Source organism: Toxotes jaculatrix, chromosome 20 (assembly GCF_017976425.1).
Source record: "Toxotes jaculatrix isolate fToxJac2 chromosome 20, fToxJac2.pri, whole genome shotgun sequence".
NCBI classification, from domain to species: Eukaryota; Metazoa; Chordata; class Actinopteri; family Toxotidae; genus Toxotes; species Toxotes jaculatrix.
The window spans coordinates 5,469,320-5,488,171 of record NC_054413.1 but is presented as its reverse complement, the minus strand read 5'-3'; the positions used below and the strand labels follow the sequence as shown (position 1 = coordinate 5,488,171).

Here is an 18,852-nt window from a genome sequence, read left to right as displayed (position 1 = left end):
AAATTAATAATATTGTCAGATGAGAGTTATGGAGGGGAAATGTACTTTCTGATAGACTGTTTATATGTGCATTTATATGGGACCTTTGGTTTTAGAAAAGACAAACTGTATCTGAGAATTAATGTTAATATACCTGCCACAAAGTGTATTTTGAAAACCATGGCCGGAAGTTCCGGTTTTGCTTCTCGCCAGCGAGAGCCGCCTGTGCTAGCCTTTAGCTAGCTGGTATTGAGAAGGTGAGCTGAAGAGATTGTTGGAAATTGTTGCTTCTTTTAAGGGAGTTCACTGTAATTTTTAACAACCAGGGCACAGGTGAAGGGGTGGATATTGTCGCCGAGTACCCGGATACGCTTGTCATTTCTCAGAAAACTGCCTGTTGGCTTCAAACTTGCGGCGTGGGAGAAGCAACAACCAGAGTTCAAACTGAATGGCGGAGGGCTCCTCAGGTAACTAACATGCTCTTTAAATAATCTTTCCAACAAACATTTGAACACTTTGACAACTGAAATGGCTAAAACAATTTTTTACTATTAAAACTGAACTGAGCTGGTTTGACAGCCCACTTAAACTCGTTTGCTAACATTGTACACGTTCAGTTCAAGTGGTGCGTTGCGCAGCTAACGTTAGCTACCATGAACTTTGAGCTAACAACAGCTAGCATGACCTAGCAGCTGATTCTTTTTTGATGCACGTTTAGCCCGCTAAATGATGCTAATGTTAGCATAGTATCTCGGCGTGATTAAGAAGTTCGTAACTGACGTGACAACGTGACTGAACTGTGAAAGCCAGGAGCCATTAAACGTGTTACCAGTCTGCCAGCCCGCGGTGGTGCGTGTTTGTTTTAACACTTTTCTTTCTTAAAGCAGCAATTAATTGCCAGAAGGTTGATAGATTCCAGTTTTTAGAAGTTTTTAACAACTGGACAGACATTTTTTAGTTAATAATTAGACATTTTTGGTTGCAATTGTAAAAATAAGACTTAAAGATATCTTGTCAAAGATGTTTTTAAACTATTAAAATGTCAACACAACAGCCTCAAAAACTTTGTATCAGCCAGGCTATAGTAACTGTTTGTAACTGTTATTTTTTTTAGGTTTGATCACAATAATGTCTGTACTCACTCTCAAATTAGCCATGTTTTTACTGTCCCTGCAGCTATCTACTGCATATTTACAGGAACTGTATTTGGTTATAACTGTAGCACACACAGCTTCAGGCTTTTAACACTGTCGCGTTTTTTTTGTTTGCAGACCCACCTGACCTCAATCCAGATGGGGCGACACATGAAAAGCCACATCAGCAAAAATCCAGAAGAGGCCGGCCCAGACACAACAATGACAGAAACCTGAGTAGTACAAGTTATGATCACTCTCAACAACATGGACACTTTTATCAGGGCTTTAATCCCCCATTTAGCCATAATAATCCAAATTATGCAGAGAATCAGCATCCTCCCTACCAAGGAGAGGATGGAGCCAAAAGGCGAGGCAGAGGTAGAGGGAGGAGAGAAGGGAATAGAAGTGTCAATGGAAGCGTTGGTGGCTCCAGCTCCTGGTGGCAAAGACCTGGAAATGACTATGGCCCACACACTGGAAGCAACAGAGGTGTGGGTGGTCACCACTTAGGTTCACATCCCATGGATGGACCTGATAGGCCAAACTGGCGAAGAGAAGATGTAAGTGGAAATTATGAACAAACCAATGAAGACCACAACACCTGGGTGAAAAAACCCAGGAACTTTAGCCAGGAGCAGAGGAGGGGAGAGCAAAACAAGAAGGGCACTCACTTAAAGGAGAACAACTCTTCAGTAGAGCATCGGAGATCAAATGATGCCAAAGGTGAAACTCACCCTTCAGAAATCAGAGAGAAAGCTCAGAGGAGCAGGGCAGGTCCAGACTTTCAACATGATGATCATCAGAGGAAACACTCCGAGGCAAAGCGTCGACAAGGACCAATCAAACCGCCCAAACCACCATCTCAAGAGGAGGTGGGCTCAGAGGGGGGAGCCGCTGGCCAGGATTACTCGGACCACAGCAGATCATCTCAGAATCTAACCAGTAAACCTGGGGGAGGCTCGGGACAACACACACCCCTCCAGGCCAGGGGAGGGAGACGAGCACACCATCAAAATCGCAGACATGGTCAGAGAACCTGGGACAAGATACCAGAGAGCAAGGAGACACAGACAGGTTAGACTACAACTCTAACAACTGCTGTCACACTGGTTCACAGTGTTACATAATGTCTGTTCAGTTGTGAGTTTGTCCCAGCTCATGTTTCATCAAGTAAAACATGTAGCTTTACTATTGTAAATGAGTTAATTGCTTGTACATCATTCTGTATACGCCTCTGTCTTCTTCCCTCCACAGGGTGTCTAATTGAACAGCTTTCTGAAGAGAAGTATGAGTGCATGGTGTGCTGTGATATCATCCGGCTCATGGCCCCGGTGTGGAGCTGCCAGAGCTGCTTCCACGTCTTCCACCTGAACTGCATCAAGAAATGGGCTCGATCCCCGGCCTCTCAGGCAGACGGTATGACCTTTAAACAATAACTGGATGTTTACTCTCTGACCAGCTTATGCAGGACTGACCTGCACTCTGGTCAGCGTTGACTTCTCTGTAGGGCAACAAAACAATAGGTCATCATTGTATAATACACCGTGATGCATAGTAATGCCATGTAGACAATATCGGGTACACGTGCTGTACAAAGGTGGTTATTGTGGCCCAGTTAACAAAGCATTGCATTGGCATTTCTGCGGCTTCAGCACTGTATTGTGTAGCATTACCTTACACGAAAAATTGAATTATGTTTAAAATGTTTTTTCAGATTCAGCTGAAGGCTGGCGTTGTCCAGCCTGTCAGAATGTTGCACTGAAACACCCAACTTCCTACACCTGCTTCTGTGGTGAGTGGTAGTTTCATTTGCGTAATTAAATACAACTTAAAAATAGTAAGCTCTTTGTCCAGTTAGATCATTTAATCAAATTGTAATCGTGTACTATATGTTTAAATAAGTCTTTCTTCCTGTAACCATTCAAGTCTGTCACAGAAAATGGGTGAAACAAGGACTTCATTGAATTTATTCCACATTTGATTGGCAGGTAAAGTGACAAACCCGGAGTGGCAGCGCAGTGAGATCCCCCACAGCTGCGGTGACTTGTGTGGAAAGAAAAGAAGTGGAGTGGGTTGCAACCACCCCTGTAACATGTGAGCCTAAAAAAATCACAAGTGTTTTTAAGTTATGTTGGAACTTTTAGATAAGGACATGTTTTTTTTTTTTTCCAGAGGTCAAAGTCCGAATAACAAGACAGTGATTAAAAAAAACACACATGTTGCCAGAGTAGATAGTTTTGTAGTTTTTTTCTTTTCACAGTAACTTTAAACATCATTAACCAAAAACACGGCTTTACAAGAGAGGAATATTTGTTTTAATCAATACTTTCTTTGTTCTTCTTCAGCTTATGTCACCCTGGACCTTGTCCACAATGTCCTGCCTTTGTAACAAAATCCTGCATATGTGGGAGGACCAGGTACTTATGCATGTTTTTTTTTTTCTATAAATTTTACATCTTTGAACTGTTTTTTCATGGTAGCCGTAGAATTTGGTTCCTCAAATAAAAATAAAAAATAAAACTTGTCTTTCTAGTCAGCCGATGCGCTGTGGTCAGGCGACAATGCTCCAGTGTGACAAAGTGTGTGGTGCTTTACTCAACTGTGCTGAACATACCTGCACACAGGTGTGCCACAGCGGGGCATGTCAGCCCTGCCAGCTGCAGGTTCAGCAGGGTAAGTCTCACATTGACAGAACCGCCTTGTAGAACATTGTGGCTGATAAAATGAAGCCGTCGGTGGCCTTTCTGCATTGGCAGCTTTACGTTATAAGAATAAATAACTGAAATTCAGGCTCTGAATAATAAATCTGATAAAAAAACTTTTTTCTGATCTTATTTTCTGTAGTTTGCTACTGTGGAGTTACAACTCGTGAAGTCCTGTGTGGAACAGATAAAGAAGGATTTGATGGCGTGGGACATTTCTCCTGTCAAAAAACGTGTGCAAAGTAAGTATGACGGCACAGCACTAATGATGTCCATCATCCATTCATACTTCACTTTGACAGTTCAATTCATAGCCTGACTTCATGTGTTTTGTTGCTCTTTCTCTTTGCAGGATGTTGGACTGCAAAGCCCACCAGTGTCAGCAGGAGTGCCACCGCGGTCCATGCCAGCCGTGCCCACGCTCCCCTACCCTGGTGAAGACTTGTCCCTGCAGTCAGACACCACTGGCCAAACTCCTGGAACTGGGTTACTCTGAGCGACAAAGCTGCTCTGATCCCATCCCTTCCTGTGGAAAGACGTGCAACAAACCCTTGGCCTGTGGCTCCAGTGGTAAGTCAAAGGGACAAAGTCTGTCTCAACTTGAAAAAGTTTTGCTGTTCAAAAAATGGCTCCTGTTTCATGGACACACTGAGTCCCAGACACTGCTAAAGCTCAGATAATTTCCTATAACGGTGTGTAAGTGGTTAGGCTTGGGAACTCATGCTAGCCTCATAAAGGATCTGAAACCAGGATATAAAAACATGTGACAGATCATATGTCAGATGTTATCTGTTCAAATTTAAAAACTTCATGCTTTTCCTACATAACTTGTTAAATTTGAGGTTTTTAGCTTGCAAGCTTCTCTGCATCTGCATGAAAGGAAAGGTCTTAAGTGTGTGTGTGTGTGTGCGCAGACCGGATGTGCGTTATCTTCAGCTTTCAGGCAGTGCTCTTACAGCTTGTGAGGAGTTAATGAACTTGTGTTATTTTAGACACCATCCATCTGTGTGAGAATCTGTGCCACGAGGGCAGCTGTGGGCCCTGCTCGCTGACCTCTACTATCCGATGCAGATGTGGCTCCAAGACAAAGGTGGGCAGAAACACCAGCAGCACGTCCGTTACTGTCACTGTCATTTATTTTGTTTTCATGTGTGACACCAAAGAGTTGAAAGACATCTTCTTACTACAAACAACCACCAGCTCCAGGCAGTGGAAGGAATTTTGTTGGAAAAATATGGTCAGATTTTTCATTACGCCGAAGACTAAAAGTAGATATTCATCTGCACAGCTGTCATCCTGGAGGCTGTGTGGTGAGAAAAACACAGATCACAGTCATGCATTCTGGAAACGTTTAAAAATGAGAATGTATTCGGATGATTTGTGGATAGAGTTGATTTGGTTGTCAGTTATCCAAGACATGTGGTGCTGTGTTTTGGCAATCTGATGCAAATTGAGGATCGATATCTTGTTAAAAGTCTATTAGTGGCGACCAATAGGGCTGTCACGAGGAAATGGTATAAGAAGGACCCACTACTCTGAAACACAAGATACCAGAAATGATATGGAAAGACATTCACTTGCTCGGAGAATTCAGCAATCAACATTTAATGAGAAATGGGAAGAATGGACTTATAAATCGCTTATAAAACCTTAAAAACCCATGCAACCATGCAAACCATTATATAATGACTGAAATACTTGAAGTTAAAAAAAAGACATTTTTGTTTTTCAGGAGGTCCCGTGTGCAACAATCCAGAAAGAAGGTGAAACTTTCAGAAACACATTCAGTTGAAATTAAACCACTGAAAGATCGCCCCGGCCCACCTGACACGTTCACTGATGTTTCATTTCTCTTTCTGCTCCAGATGAGCTCGTCTTCACCTGCGAGAAGCGCTGCAACAAGAAACGCTCCTGTGGCCGACACAAGTGCGGCGAGCTGTGCTGTGTGGTGAGCATTCACTGAAACTGTGTCAGTGTTGTGTTTGTATAGTTTACGCCGTTCAAAATTAAGCACACCTCATGGACTACTGAATAAACTGAGGATGAAAATGATGAAAGCCAAGACCCCGCTGGTGTTTACCTCCTCGTTTTTCTTTACTACTAAAAATGTGACAAATAAAACCGCTCCTGTCTGTGTATTGTTTCTACCAAAAGCACCGAGGTCTGGTGAACGTGTCTTGAATAAAACTAGATCTTTTCACTTTTGATAAAGGTATGAGAGTTCAGGTGGAAGTTTTATGTGATGTTTTCTGGTAGTAGGATTTTCTCTTTTAGAGCACTCAGGAATGCAGCTGCTTTTTTCTGTCTTCTCTGTTCGTAAAGCAGGAATTTCAAAAATAACTGCACCTTTCCTCTGCATAGAGAGCCTGGTTGGTTATTCTCAGTGTTCTGCAGTAACCTGGTTTCTTACATGGCACTGAATCTACTCTGTTATTGAAATTGTGTTATATTTTGTCACTGTTACTATTGGTTGACTTTGTTTAATTTTATATAAGACAGGCTGTAGCCTGTTTGATCTTTTATTTCTTTGGGAATGTCTAATAACATCTAATAAGAGTGTTGAAAGTTCTGCAAATCGCGAGGTTAGTAGGACATCACTAGACCATATGAGGTTGTCATACTGGTTTCTTGTCTCCCATTCAGACTGTGGAGCACAAATGCCCCCTGATCTGTGGCTACAAGCTCAACTGTGGCCTTCACCGCTGCCAGGAGCCTTGTCACCGTGGAAACTGTGAACCCTGCTGGCAGTCCAGTGAGTCCCGCAGTCATTTTCTCCTTTCCAACAGTGTTCATGAGCCAAGTCTCAGAAGTACCACATAGTTATTCTGTCATTCAGAAAGAACTAATCTGAGGTTTTTACATCATCTTTTGTTCGTTTCTTTCCCCCCTCTGTGGTATTATGTTTGGCATTAATGTGTCATGATGAAGCCACACAGCTCATAACCAGTGTGTCACGATTCCTGCTGTTTGTAGGTTTTGATGAGCTGACGTGTCACTGTGGGCTCACGGTGCTGTACCCGCCCATCCCCTGTGGCACCAAGCCACCGGAGTGCAAAAACTTGTGTACCAGAAGACACGAGTGTGACCACCCAGGTAAGATAGAACAGTAGCTGTTCACATGGTGGTTATGAGCTTAAAATAAGTATGTGTTCTCCTAACGTTTGCTTCTCATTTAGTGTTTCACAACTGCCACAGTGAAGAGAAGTGTCCACCCTGCACATACCTCACTCAGAAGTGGTGCATGGGGAAGCACGAGGTAACTACCCCTGAGCTGACAATTTACATTACTTGTTTTCTGTTTTTTTTTTATTATTATTCCTGTGAGTAAAGTGGCTCTCTTTTCTTCAACCCACAGCAACGCAGCAACATCCCATGTCATCTGCAAGACATTTCCTGCGGCCTGACATGTAATAAACCACTGTCATGTGAAATGCACCGCTGCAGACGGATTTGCCACCGGGGCGACTGCTTGGCAGAAGGCGGCTGCCAGCAGCCCTGCGTGCTGCCTCGTCCCGACTGCGGCCACCCATGCTCTGTCCCCTGTCATAAAGGCAGCAGCTGCCCACGCACCACCTGCACCGCCAAGGTACAAAACACCACCACTGAGAACAGCTGGACTTCCAGTGGTTGAAAAATGGGTTACAAAGTTTATGCAGATGGTCTTTGTTGCATCAAGGCCTGGATTCACGGGGAGTTCAGGCATATGTTCCCACCATCAAACATGTCTCCTCACTATAATAACTTTATTACCCTGATGAAAATGTTTTTTAGTGCATAAATTCAGTTTTATGAATGTGTCACATTTCCTGAATGATTGAGGGTTATATGCAGCCGTCCAGCTGTGTGTTCGCTTTGTTCCTTTTCAGCTACATGGAGGCGACTGGCGGTTGATGACAACTGCTGTAACAGTGTGTAACTGTCACAAATAGTTAACTTGGATGAAATGAAAACATGTCGGTGGCAGTCCTCCAAACTCAATAGCTCAACAAACAATGAGACCTTTCACAGCTGCAGGAAGTCCTCGCATGAGCCGTGTGTGCCAAACTTTCAAAAATCAACATGTTTGTCTGCTTACAAAAACCGTTTGCACCAGACTGAAGTCAGATCCCTCATATTTTTTAAACTTATAACGGAGACTGATTCTTCATACTGTTCGCAGGTAGCTCTACAGTGCGATTGTGGTCGAAGAAAGGAAACGGCCATCTGCTCAGAAGCAGCCAGTTCATATCAGAGGTCAGTTAGAGCGTTTCTGTGTGCAGCTGTTTGAATTATGAACTTGAAGTGGCTGAAATGTAACTTTCTGTACTGCAGGTATGCAGCCATCGCCATGGCCAGTAAACTGTCTGACATGCAGCTCGGCGACTCCATGGACATCGGCCCTCTCCTCACTAAGAAGGAGCTGAAACAAACCAGGTAGAGAAATGGAGGAAAAATTATTCTTGAGAGTTAAAGCCAGAACAGTTGAAATCAGAAGGTGAAAGATTTCTCTTCTCGAGTGTTTGAAAGTTCATGCACAGAACAATCCAAGCAACGTCTCATTAGAGGCTACCCATAGAAATGGATTTCCTGTTCACCATGACCAAAGACCTTTTGTTTCTGCATTAATATTTAAAACAATTGATCAGAGGTTTGCATTTAATGGATGTGTGAAAAACACCCATCGGAATATTTCACTGGAAAGCCCTGAGTGTACGTGTTCGTTGAAATGTTTCTCAGGCTTGAATGTGACCAAGAGTGTGCTACTTTGGAGAGAAACAGGCGCTTGGCTGAGGCGTTACAGATAGACTTGTCTTCCGACCCCTTCAACGTTCGCTCCACCTCTATCTACAGCGACAGCCTCAAAGAGGACGCCAGGTCTGCCTTTGACACTTCCATTTTTATTTTCCGTGCAGTTTGTCCCCTCAGCGAACAAGTGCAGATGAACCACCTGACTAAAAGCTAAACTTTTTTTTTTTTCTTTCAGAAAAGATCTGAAGTTTGTCACAGAGGTAGAAGAGGAGATCAGGAATCTGGTTGACCTTGTGAATAAGGTGAGATGATGCAGTGAATCCTGGTGCCCTAACAGGTTGGACGACCTGGAGCATCACGACGATGTGATGCTCCCTCCGGTGGCTGTGTTGCTCTTGGGAAACAGTGAGGAAAACTGATACTTAAAAGCTAAAACCCAAACACCACCCATGACTGATTATATACAACCATTATATCTTTTTTTAAAATAATAAATTGCCTCAGCTTCTGCATAAAAAGAGAGATGCAGCTCATGACATCTGTCTTCAGTTCAAAGTAAATTTATGATCTCTTTCTTACCATTCGTTTACTTTTTGCCCCTGTTATAGTCACTCGTCTGGGCTCATTAGAAGCCGTGTCAGATTGTGGGAAGGGCCACTTAATGAGACCCACTTTTAGGTGCGACATTAGTGCATCAATCTAAACCCACAGCTTTACATCATCGTCGTATTATTTTCTGACCCAGTTGTTGTGTATTCAGCTATTTTTAAGCTCGGTCAATTCTCCAGTGGACCTCCGACATGGAACCATCTGTGGTTGCTTGTAGATTTCCGACAGTATGGCGAAGCCTCTCTCGTCACTGTTTCTGAGCCAGGCTAAATTAGTAGGTACCTCATGGGGCAGCTAGAAAAATAGTCTTTGTGTTCTTTGTTCGATGCATTGAGGCAATCAGTAGTGAGGTTGCCAAGGTCACTGTTGCTTTGGGGTTTTCTTTTTTTGCCAAGTGTAAAATATTGTTTATCACCACCTGAATCTGTTTTTGGAACAATGAATCACAAGTGCAAAGCTTTACTGCCTTAGAGTCTGAATATGAAAGGTTTCTTCTAACTTTCTCATGCCTTACATGTGCTCCAAACTACCTTTACCGACTTTCATTTTCTACCCCTGGTCTTTTTGTGTGGGGTTGTACATTCCCAAAAACACGGTTATTAAATCTTCACTATAGAAATAACTAGCTTCTGGCAAAGAAGGTGGACCATTATTATGCCAGCTGTTGTTTTCCAACTTTTTCCTTTGTGAGTATAGCACTATAAAACACAGGTTAAACACGCTCAGTGACCCTGCCTACAGAAAATAGGCCACACATACACTACATACCCAAAAGTATGTGGACATTCAAAACACTCCACAAGCGTCCACTCTTGTGGAAAGGCTTTACGCAAGATCTTGGAAGATGGCTGCAGGGATTTGTTCCCATTCAGTCACAAGAGCACTAGTGAGGTTGGACGCTGATGTTGGGCGATAAGGCCCAGCACGCAGTCTGCTGCGTTCCTCTTCATCCCAAAGGTGCTGGATGGGGCTGAGCTGTGCAGGCCCATCAGGTTCTCCCACACCAAACTGTGAAAACCATTTCTATGTGAACATGACAATAATCTTGTGAAACCCTCAGCTGATGTTTCCCAGTTCTACAAAATGAACACGAAGCAGGTCGCTGAGGCTTGGAAACGCTTCTCAGTATAAATCCCTAATGGATGTGCATTACTGATGTCTGCAGGGAAAACAGCCAAAGAGGAGCCACTGTTTCCAGCCCATGAACAGAGAACACCGGAAGATCATCCACGAGCTGGCCGAGGTCAACGGCGTGGAGAGCGTGAGCTACGACAACGAGCCCAAACGCAGCGTGGTCATCACAGCCCACAAGTAAGACCTTATGCCAAATACAGGAATAGCTGTGCTGATGAAGAAATAACGTGTCTGAGGATGTGCCTGTGTGTCTTGATAATGTCCAGGGGGAAGTCGGCCTGTCCAAACTCAACCCTGACATCACTGATAGAGAGGGAGATGATTGTGAGAGCCCCTCCTCCCATCGCTCATATCAAACAGCACAGTAGCAAGTGAGTCTTCTTCAGACACCACGTGGTGACCAGACCAGTCACAGGAGTGTCCCCAAGAATCACACTGAACTCTGTCACTGTCATTTTAAGTTTCTCTGGATAAAGATGAATTAATAACTAAAGCAGCTGTCTGTCCTTCCATCTTGATTCACTTACTTGTCTAGTTTTTAAATTATTTTAATTTAATTTAATTTTTGACTCATTTTCTCTCCTGTAGGGTTGCCAGTGGAAGCACCTGGTCCAAAATGGTTAAAGAAGAACCTGTGATAGATTATTTTGATGTCCAGGACTAATGTGTGGCCACAAAACAAAAAAAAACAAAACAAGAGGAAGCCTCAGGACTTGCTCAGAAATTCTACATCTGCCTAAAAGTCTGAAAAGCCCTTTTTCATTTGTGTTCATCAAAGATCAATAAGAATTCATCTGGCTTCCTGATCAAATAAAATGATTTGAGAGTAACTAACCTTTTCTTTTTGGGTGAGTGAATGCTGAGTGACGTTTCAAAATCGATTGTAAACTTGCTCCGATTCTGAAGACAGAACATTCTGAAAAGCTCCTGGGTGTTTTCTTTGCCTCCCTTGTCTGCAGCCACTCCCCTCATTGAAGCCAAATTAATAAAAGCAAATTCTTCCCACAATTGTTGATATCAGTTTAATGCATCAGCCTGAAAATCCGATCACTCCTCATAAAAATAGCTCATACCCTCAACAGTAGCTGATTCTTCAACTGTGTGCCAGGCAGTTTTTCAGCCATGGGGTGTCTTTTGTTTTTCGTGCTGGTATTGAGCCAAGGCTTCAGTTCTAAACCTTTGCTGATTGAGTTTGTGGGTAGGTGGGAGTGGGCTGCACTGCGGAAAGAAAGCTTTGTTTGAAACACAACTATGACCCAGATGTGGTGCTGCATTTTCTGAAAACTCCTTTCTTAGTCAAACCTGAGGTCAGGCTCAGCCCCTTTGGACCTGACAGGGGTTTATGTCTTGCTCAAGGACACTGAAACAGGGAGGATGTTTGTCAGCTTGACGTCTCTGACAGCTGATGGACCATTTCAGTCAGGTTTATGTGCCAGCACGGATTGAAGTCACCAAGCTGCACAGCATTAAAAACAGCCTCTTTTGCTCACATGCAACTCAGTTTTTCCTCTTATATTTTTTTGTTTTTATTAAATCATTAGTCTTCTGCGTGCCAAAATATTTTAAAAGAGGTGATATAAAAGCAGCTGGTGCCTCACCCTCATGCAGTCTTTATGCATCATTCAAGAAGATTGTGAAATTGAACTGGATGGTTTTTAGTTCACTCAGAAGTGACATGTTTACATTCCCTAAAATCTGTCACTCTTTGCAGTCTAAAGTAATTTGTTCTCATTTTTTTTTTGGTTGTTGTGGAGTTGAGATATATCTTGTTGCACGTTGGAAAGTAAAAAGTTTATTCTTAAAATTTGGTAATAATACCGGAGTAAGAATCAATTTTATTGGTCGAGTATATTTACAGGGACTCAAGTCACAAGTTTACAAGACAGGAGGGGAAAAAAATGCAGAATAGCAAAATACATAATTTGGGCTTTGGGAAATTTTAACAGGCCTTTTTACCCTTTTCTAAAACAGCCATAAGTTGCAGCCCTAGGAAAAAATATTAATCTATAAGAAAACTGTAACATGGGCCCAAGTGATCCAAAAATATCTATACACACTAATATGGATCATAAATGTTGATAAATGCTTAGTAAGTTGTTATTAACTGGATTTTGATCCATATCCTCTGCAGCCCTTTTTTAGAGATCATATTGTCCAACCAGTAAATGGATTTTTTTTACAGCCTGGCAACTAAAAGTAGACCTTATAAACAGCTTCTAACTTCTCTACAAAGCATCAGTAAAATATTAAAGGATTTACAGTTACAACTTAAAAACAGCTTGTTAAGGACGCCTTCTTAGAAAGTGGTACATTTGTTTTGGTTAGGGGGCTGTTGGTAAACAGGGTTCGTTCAGTGCATCATTGTGGCATAAAAACCATCAAAAACTATCTGCTCTTGCAGCGCTCGCATATTTACAACCTTTACTAAACGCAAAACAGCCTGTAGTCAACATTTCAAACCTTCTATGTGAGACTAGCCCCCCCAAAAAATCCGCTCATGAGGATAATTTGATGACACTCCCTGCCTCTGGTCATTTTTCATTATATCGACTCTCCAGCAGAGACCGCGCCTGCGCTCCTGCACCCTTCCGAACAAGGCTTCACCAATCCTGGCTCTGGCTCCATCCCCGGCTCGGCGTCCCACAGGCCAGCGCTAATAAGTCGCCTAGCTGTCCAGTAATGGGGAAGTGATAGGGAGACGCTGCTGTCTGAAAGCCGTGAGGAAGTTGAGGAGTGAAGGGAAGCTCCGCGCCGCGCCGGACCGGACAGCTCCAGAGAGAGACATCCTACAGTTGCTGTTGTTGAGTAGCCTAAAAAAGCGCATAGTGATGGAGAGAAAGGTATGGATGCTTATGCTACCTTGTGATACATTAGCACATTTGTTTTATTCCACACCACTTTGCCTCGCTGAGTCTGCGCTGCTCAGTATCCGCATCCACCATTAAAACTATTCTTTATATATTTCTTCTTTATGCTGTCGGCGCGTTGCCAGCCGGATTAGAGCGCGCTGGAGTTTTTTTTTCTAATCTCACCCAGCTGTAATTTATTGTGTATTTAAAAAAAAAAATTTCATTTCCACCTCGTGTTGTATTTAGGTTTATTCCGAGGGGCAGCACAGTGGCATGGTGCACAATGTATTAGAGAATACTGAGCAGGGAGTGGGGATGTGGTTGGGAATATTTAAGGGGACTGTGGGCTACAGTAGCTCCCTCTCAGCCTGTCTGCATCATCACACAGCACACTGTATAGTTGCAGCACCTCACCCCGCCACCTCCACCTCCCACCCCTCCCCGTTTTTTCCAGCCGACGCAGACACCAGCGCGGCTTGTTAACCTTGACTGGTGTGGGAAACAGACACTTGAGGAGTAACAGGAGGGGATGCACGGTGAAGCCCGGCCGAGAGTGCGGACCATCCTCTTGCTTCTTCTTTACGCATGCCTTTAATTCATTCCTCGTCACCCCCTCCTCCTCCTCCTCCCCCCCAACCCTTCCTCTCCCTTCCTCTGCCTCCCTCCCCTCTCCCCCCGCTTTGATTCAGGGCGCACACATAATACTATAATGGTGCCTCATGTTTGGCTGTTAGTGCCCCATGAGTCTGTAAGTGTGTTTTAGATCTTGCAGGAAAAGTTTCAGTTTCACTGTGTTAATCTGCTGGCAGGCTGTGGGTGCACACAGCAGCGGGAGAGGAATTTGGGGTGTACAGCTGAAGCCAGATCTGCTTTTGCTGATCCAGAGGAAAATCTAATTTTTTATATTGCAGCTGCAGCCTGCAACACATTCGCTTCAGCTGGGGCTAAATCTTCGTGGAGATTTAAAGCCACGAAACTCTGCATTATACCAACACTCTGACATTTAGGGAAATAGGCTTCTTTTTTGTCTGTACCTTAAATATTAAGCCAAAGCCAGTTAGCCTAGCTTAGCATAAAGACAGGAAGACAGGAAGTGAGGGGCAGTTACGACTAACCTCTAAATCTCACTACAGAGCGATCTCTTTTATTCAATCAGTTTAAAAACACTGAGGTGTAACTGCACCCACCCAGGGTAGCTGTTTCCACCTGCACCTCAGCTAAGCTAAGCTAAGCTAAGCTAACTGGCTATCAACCTCATGTCTGTACACTTAAATACAGCATGTAGCTGCAGCTAGCAGACAGGCTAGCCTTTTCTCTGCACATATTCATATTTACCTCTCAGACATTAGAGTGTATGATCTTCAAATCCATCTCTCAGAGACAAACCCGAAAAGAATATTTCTTCAAATGTCAAACTACTGCTTGAAAATGGGCTGAATAATATGCATTAATGTTTTTAACCTCATGCTCATGATTTATTTGCAGGTTTCATGACTGCGCTGCTTATTTTGCTTATGTCCTCTGCCTCCCAAGGTCTTGCAGCACTGAGAGAAATGTTTTACTTAATCGAGTACATTAAGACGAGCGCAAAATTTTGTTATATTTCTTAGCACATTCTTGCTTCTGCGGTGTGAAAACACAGCGGGGCTGTAAAACTAAAAGCTTAGAGGAGCTTGAAAATGCTGAAAACTTTCAGTAAGCAGTCAGCATGTTTTTTTTTTTGTTTTTTTTTTGACAAGGCATTCATCTTTGTATAATAACCTAACTGTAAATGTGCTGTCACTGAAATCATTGCACATTTTACAGGCTTCTGAGATCTCAGCCTCTCTCTCTCTCTCTCTCTCTCTCTCTCATTGCTGCTCCGGTTTCATATACAGAACTGTTGAGTTATGGAGGACTTGGTGACTCAGCTGCCTGCTGATTTTCAGAGAGCACCATCATGCACTTCAGTTTGATGCTCTACATTTGAAAAAAAAAAAAAAAAAAAAAACAGAAACCACAGACACAGGCATTTGGGTGCAATTCGTCAACAAAGAATATTGCATAACCCGTCGTATTTCAGAAAATTGCTGCTTGTGTGTTAGTTTTCCATGGATTTAGTCTCTCAGGAGTGTTTCCATTCATTTTTTTTCTGTGTTCAAAGACTTCTTCCTGAGAGGATATACATTAAATTTCCAGGCAGTGGTGCAAGAATTTCCACCCTCCTCTGCTTTTTCCTCTCTGCTCAGTTTTGCTTTGCATTATAGCCAGCATAGGAAGCTTTTGGACTGCTCGAGTTATTTTGTGATTTCTTTTGAATTTAGGCTCGGATAGCGAGGTGCAGGTGGTTGATCCTTGTCAGTGATGTAGGCTCACACTCTCTCTATGTAAAAAAAAAAAAATTGGACTGAAATAGCTAAATTTCAATCTCCAGTCTTCCCTGACCCAGCTGCTGGCACAGATATTCCCTTCAGTATAAAGAAGAAGAGAACAGTCCCATTAGTATGCAAGGTGCCGTCACAGCTCCTGAGGTCTGATAGAGGATCAGAGGATCAGCTCCTTTTACAGTCTGCTGAATGCTTGACCTGACTTTTTAAGGAAAGCCACACAGGATCCCCTCCCCTTCACACACACACGCACAGACACACACATATATACACCCCAGTCACTCTGTTCAGTCATGTTTGAAATTTAGTTTGGGAGACTCATCAAGGTCAATCAATGTTTCACTGAGTGTACGGTTTCAGCCACAGAGTTTCTCATAAGTTTGTCAAACTTTGTTTTTCACCAGCAGTGAGATTGATTGGACAGACTGGAAGCCGTACACGTTTGGCTTTGTTTCCTAAATAGCAGGTCGCCCAATTAAACGTTCCCTGGCTTTGTGTTTTGTGTTATTTGCTGGGATAAGTGGACAATGGGCCACTTCCTTTTTTTATTTGGCTGGGGAGGAATGTTCTGGCTCAATGGCCATTTGATATGTTGGAAACAAACGAGCTTACAAGAAAAGTTATGAAAACTATTGATATCACTAAAAATTAGAGCTGACACGATTAGTCAGTTCATTGAGTAGTCAGTGGACTGAACAATTTTGATAATCAAATCATTGTTTCAAACAGTTATCAAGCGAAAATGCCAAAAATCGAATGGGTTGAGCTTCTGAAATGTGAAAATCTGTTTTATACGATATTAAACTGAATATCGTTTCGTTTTTCTGTGTTTCAGACAAAGCAAACAATCTGAAGACATATTATTTGGCTCTTAGAAATACTGATGACCATTTTTCCCCATGTCAATCGGTTGATTGACATGATAATCGATAATGAAAATAACCATTAGCTGGGGCCAAAATAAAAATTCTTCCATTCTGCCGTACTGTCGTTGTCATGATTATATCTGCAGTACAGCAGTGCAGTGTTAGAAAGGTCACAGTGCATCAAATGGCACACTGAATGTGCTGCTCTGCCATATTTTACACATACATACGGTATATTTACAGTGTCAGTACAGAGGACGAATTCTATACAATTTCTAAGCCACAAACACATTTTCACGCAGCCCTCTGAACCTCCACTCTGTCATTCCCACAGTGAGATTATAGATTTTTATGGCTTTAAGTAGAGCGCTTTGTAACCTAATTACACATGGCGCCCTCACTCCCCACCAACAGATTATGACAGTGTTTTTTTAATCACTGCTATCTTACCTAAAGCACTAGCTGTGCTTTTTTTTTTCTCAGTTGCATATTACTCCCATTTATAATGCAGAGTTAGTTGTCTAATGAGATTGTGCACTCGACTCAGAGACAAACTGTCTGGGTCCTAATGGTGCTACAGTTCACTGAGCGGCTGGTTGACCCATTTAGATGTTAACGCTCGATACTGCACCACACTCAGATGTGAAGTGTGAGTGTGGTGCACGCATTTGCAAATAAATGTGCACCATCCTTCCAGCTGCAAAAGCTTTTAATTATTCAGAAAAAGGTGCAGAACAGCAAAATTATTTTAAAGAGAAAAGTTTTTTTCTGTGTGAATATCCTGTCATGGCTGCAGTCAGTCAAATTTTATCTGAGCAACAGTCCAAAACCTAACAATGTTCTATTAACTATCACATGAGCCAGATCCTCACGGTTGGTTGGTTAATTTTCTGTTCATTGAAGCAAATCAGTTGATCAGCTGATCAGCTGTATCATGTGTTTCTCACACTGATCAATATGTCCACAGTTAAGATCAGAAACAGTCCATTTCCATGTTTCTTCCAAGCTTTCTGTTAATACGCTGCCCCCTGTTTGTTTGGAGGATGAATTCGACAGTTGGCCAAGTCCTACACATTGTCTCTTTAAGAATCGTTTTTTATTAAAAAAAAATAAAATTAAAAAAAAGATGGAATTTCTTTTATCAGGATGGTTAGAGGGGTGTTTAAAGATTTTGGAAATACCTTCAGATCATTTGTAGACATTGTTAAATTATTTGGGTTTTACAAAAATTGTGGAGTGTTAGTTTTTTAGGAAAATCGGATGCTTATCTCTTTGAATCGAAACTAATAATACATTTAACAGTTTTCTTTAAGGGATCAATAAAGCATATCTATCTATCTACATGAGAAGTGCAGACCTTATATAGCAGGTGTGTATTTATAGATTAATTTCTCTGAATGGTGCTCAGATGATGGGTGCCTTATGACCCTGAAGGAGCGGATCAAGTTTTTGACCTGAAGATGTATTAATGTGATTCATTTATTCATTCCCCGACATGAACCCTCCACATACCAAACCTGCCCTCGTTCTGTCGGCTCTCTCTCCCATCCTGCACGGGCAGAGCGGTGCTGAAAGATCGGGGCTAATACTTAGCTTGGATGCAGAGTAGGAAAGCAGAGGGAGGGGGGGAGTTTGTAGCAGAGGAATTATTCTGAGTATCCTGCCAGTTTTATTTTTCATGGTTATTTGGGTTTATTCATAGCGAGTGGCTGTTTTTCACTGTGCTGTGTTTTCGTGTCAGAGTTGACCCTGGTGACCTCGGTGCTGACTCACAGCAAGTCTTTTCTGCCTCAAAAATAAGGATTTCTTTTTAGTGCTGCAGTTTAAGGGCTGGGATAGTTCCTCTCTCGGTTCACCAGCTGCTGCTCCAGTTTTCAAGTCTCTCCACTTGGCGTTGCTCTCACCCGATTGGGTGTTAGCTTTGGACGCGGGGCAGATTATCCCGTTGTCATGGCTACAGCAAACAGGAAATGCCCGGAAGCAGGTAATGCTTCAGGCTTGTTCCGGTGTGTCGCACATCGCTTGCAGGGAAACTCGCCTCGTTGCCGTTGCTCCGTCTTTCCATCTGCTCCCACAATACCTCCCTTTTTTTTTGAGGGTGATGAGAGCAGCCAAGGAGCTGAACCATAAACGCTGTCTGGATAAAGATGCTTTGTCCCAAACAAGCCCTGAAATCCAAGGTCGACCCTAAACTCCTTATCTGCAGCTTCTTAGGTTCGGTGCTTAACATACCTTTGGAACAAAAAACCAAAATCCACAGGAGCCCTGTTGCTTTGTGCAGCCTCTCTGTTTCTGCACAACATATTGTACCAAATCACTTTGATCATAAAATATCAGCAGATGCTCTATTGTTTTCAGCCATCATGGGAGACTTTTCTCTCCTTCTCTGCAGGTTTCTCTTCATTACATATGCCTAGCTGCTCCAAATCGGCCCAGAAATGTACGTCTCCTCTCCTTAATCCCCCTCAGTGAAGGTGCAGGTC

The 18,852-nt window shown here is 42.8% G+C and overlaps 1 protein-coding gene across 1 annotated transcript; it reads left to right on the top strand.

Moving 5' to 3' along the window:
• Positions 1–192: 192 nt before the first annotated feature.
• On the top strand, positions 193–11,118 carry nfx1 (nuclear transcription factor, X-box binding 1). The gene is made up of 23 exons (XM_041066145.1): positions 193–446; positions 1,251–2,189; positions 2,370–2,531; positions 2,830–2,907; positions 3,104–3,209; positions 3,461–3,532; positions 3,649–3,788; positions 3,960–4,059; positions 4,170–4,387; positions 4,810–4,907; positions 5,550–5,580; positions 5,683–5,765; positions 6,461–6,569; positions 6,791–6,910; positions 6,994–7,073; positions 7,173–7,403; positions 7,977–8,050; positions 8,129–8,230; positions 8,534–8,671; positions 8,781–8,847; positions 10,320–10,465; positions 10,555–10,659; positions 10,877–11,118. Exons 1-23 carry the CDS (start codon positions 428–430, stop codon positions 10,950–10,952), a joined length of 3,294 nt encoding a protein of 1,097 aa, XP_040922079.1. The 5' UTR covers positions 193–427; the 3' UTR covers positions 10,953–11,118.
• Positions 11,119–18,852: the final 7,734 nt, after the last annotated feature.

Bases quoted from the DNA above. Each gene is read 5' to 3' on its own strand.
- nfx1 (XM_041066145.1), top strand. The intron at 8,231-8,533 runs GTAGAGAAATGG...AATGTTTCTCAG, and splicing joins AAGGAGCTGAAACAAACCAG to GCTTGAATGTGACCAAGAGT. The intron at 8,848-10,319 runs GTGAGATGATGC...TGATGTCTGCAG, and splicing joins TGGTTGACCTTGTGAATAAG to GGAAAACAGCCAAAGAGGAG.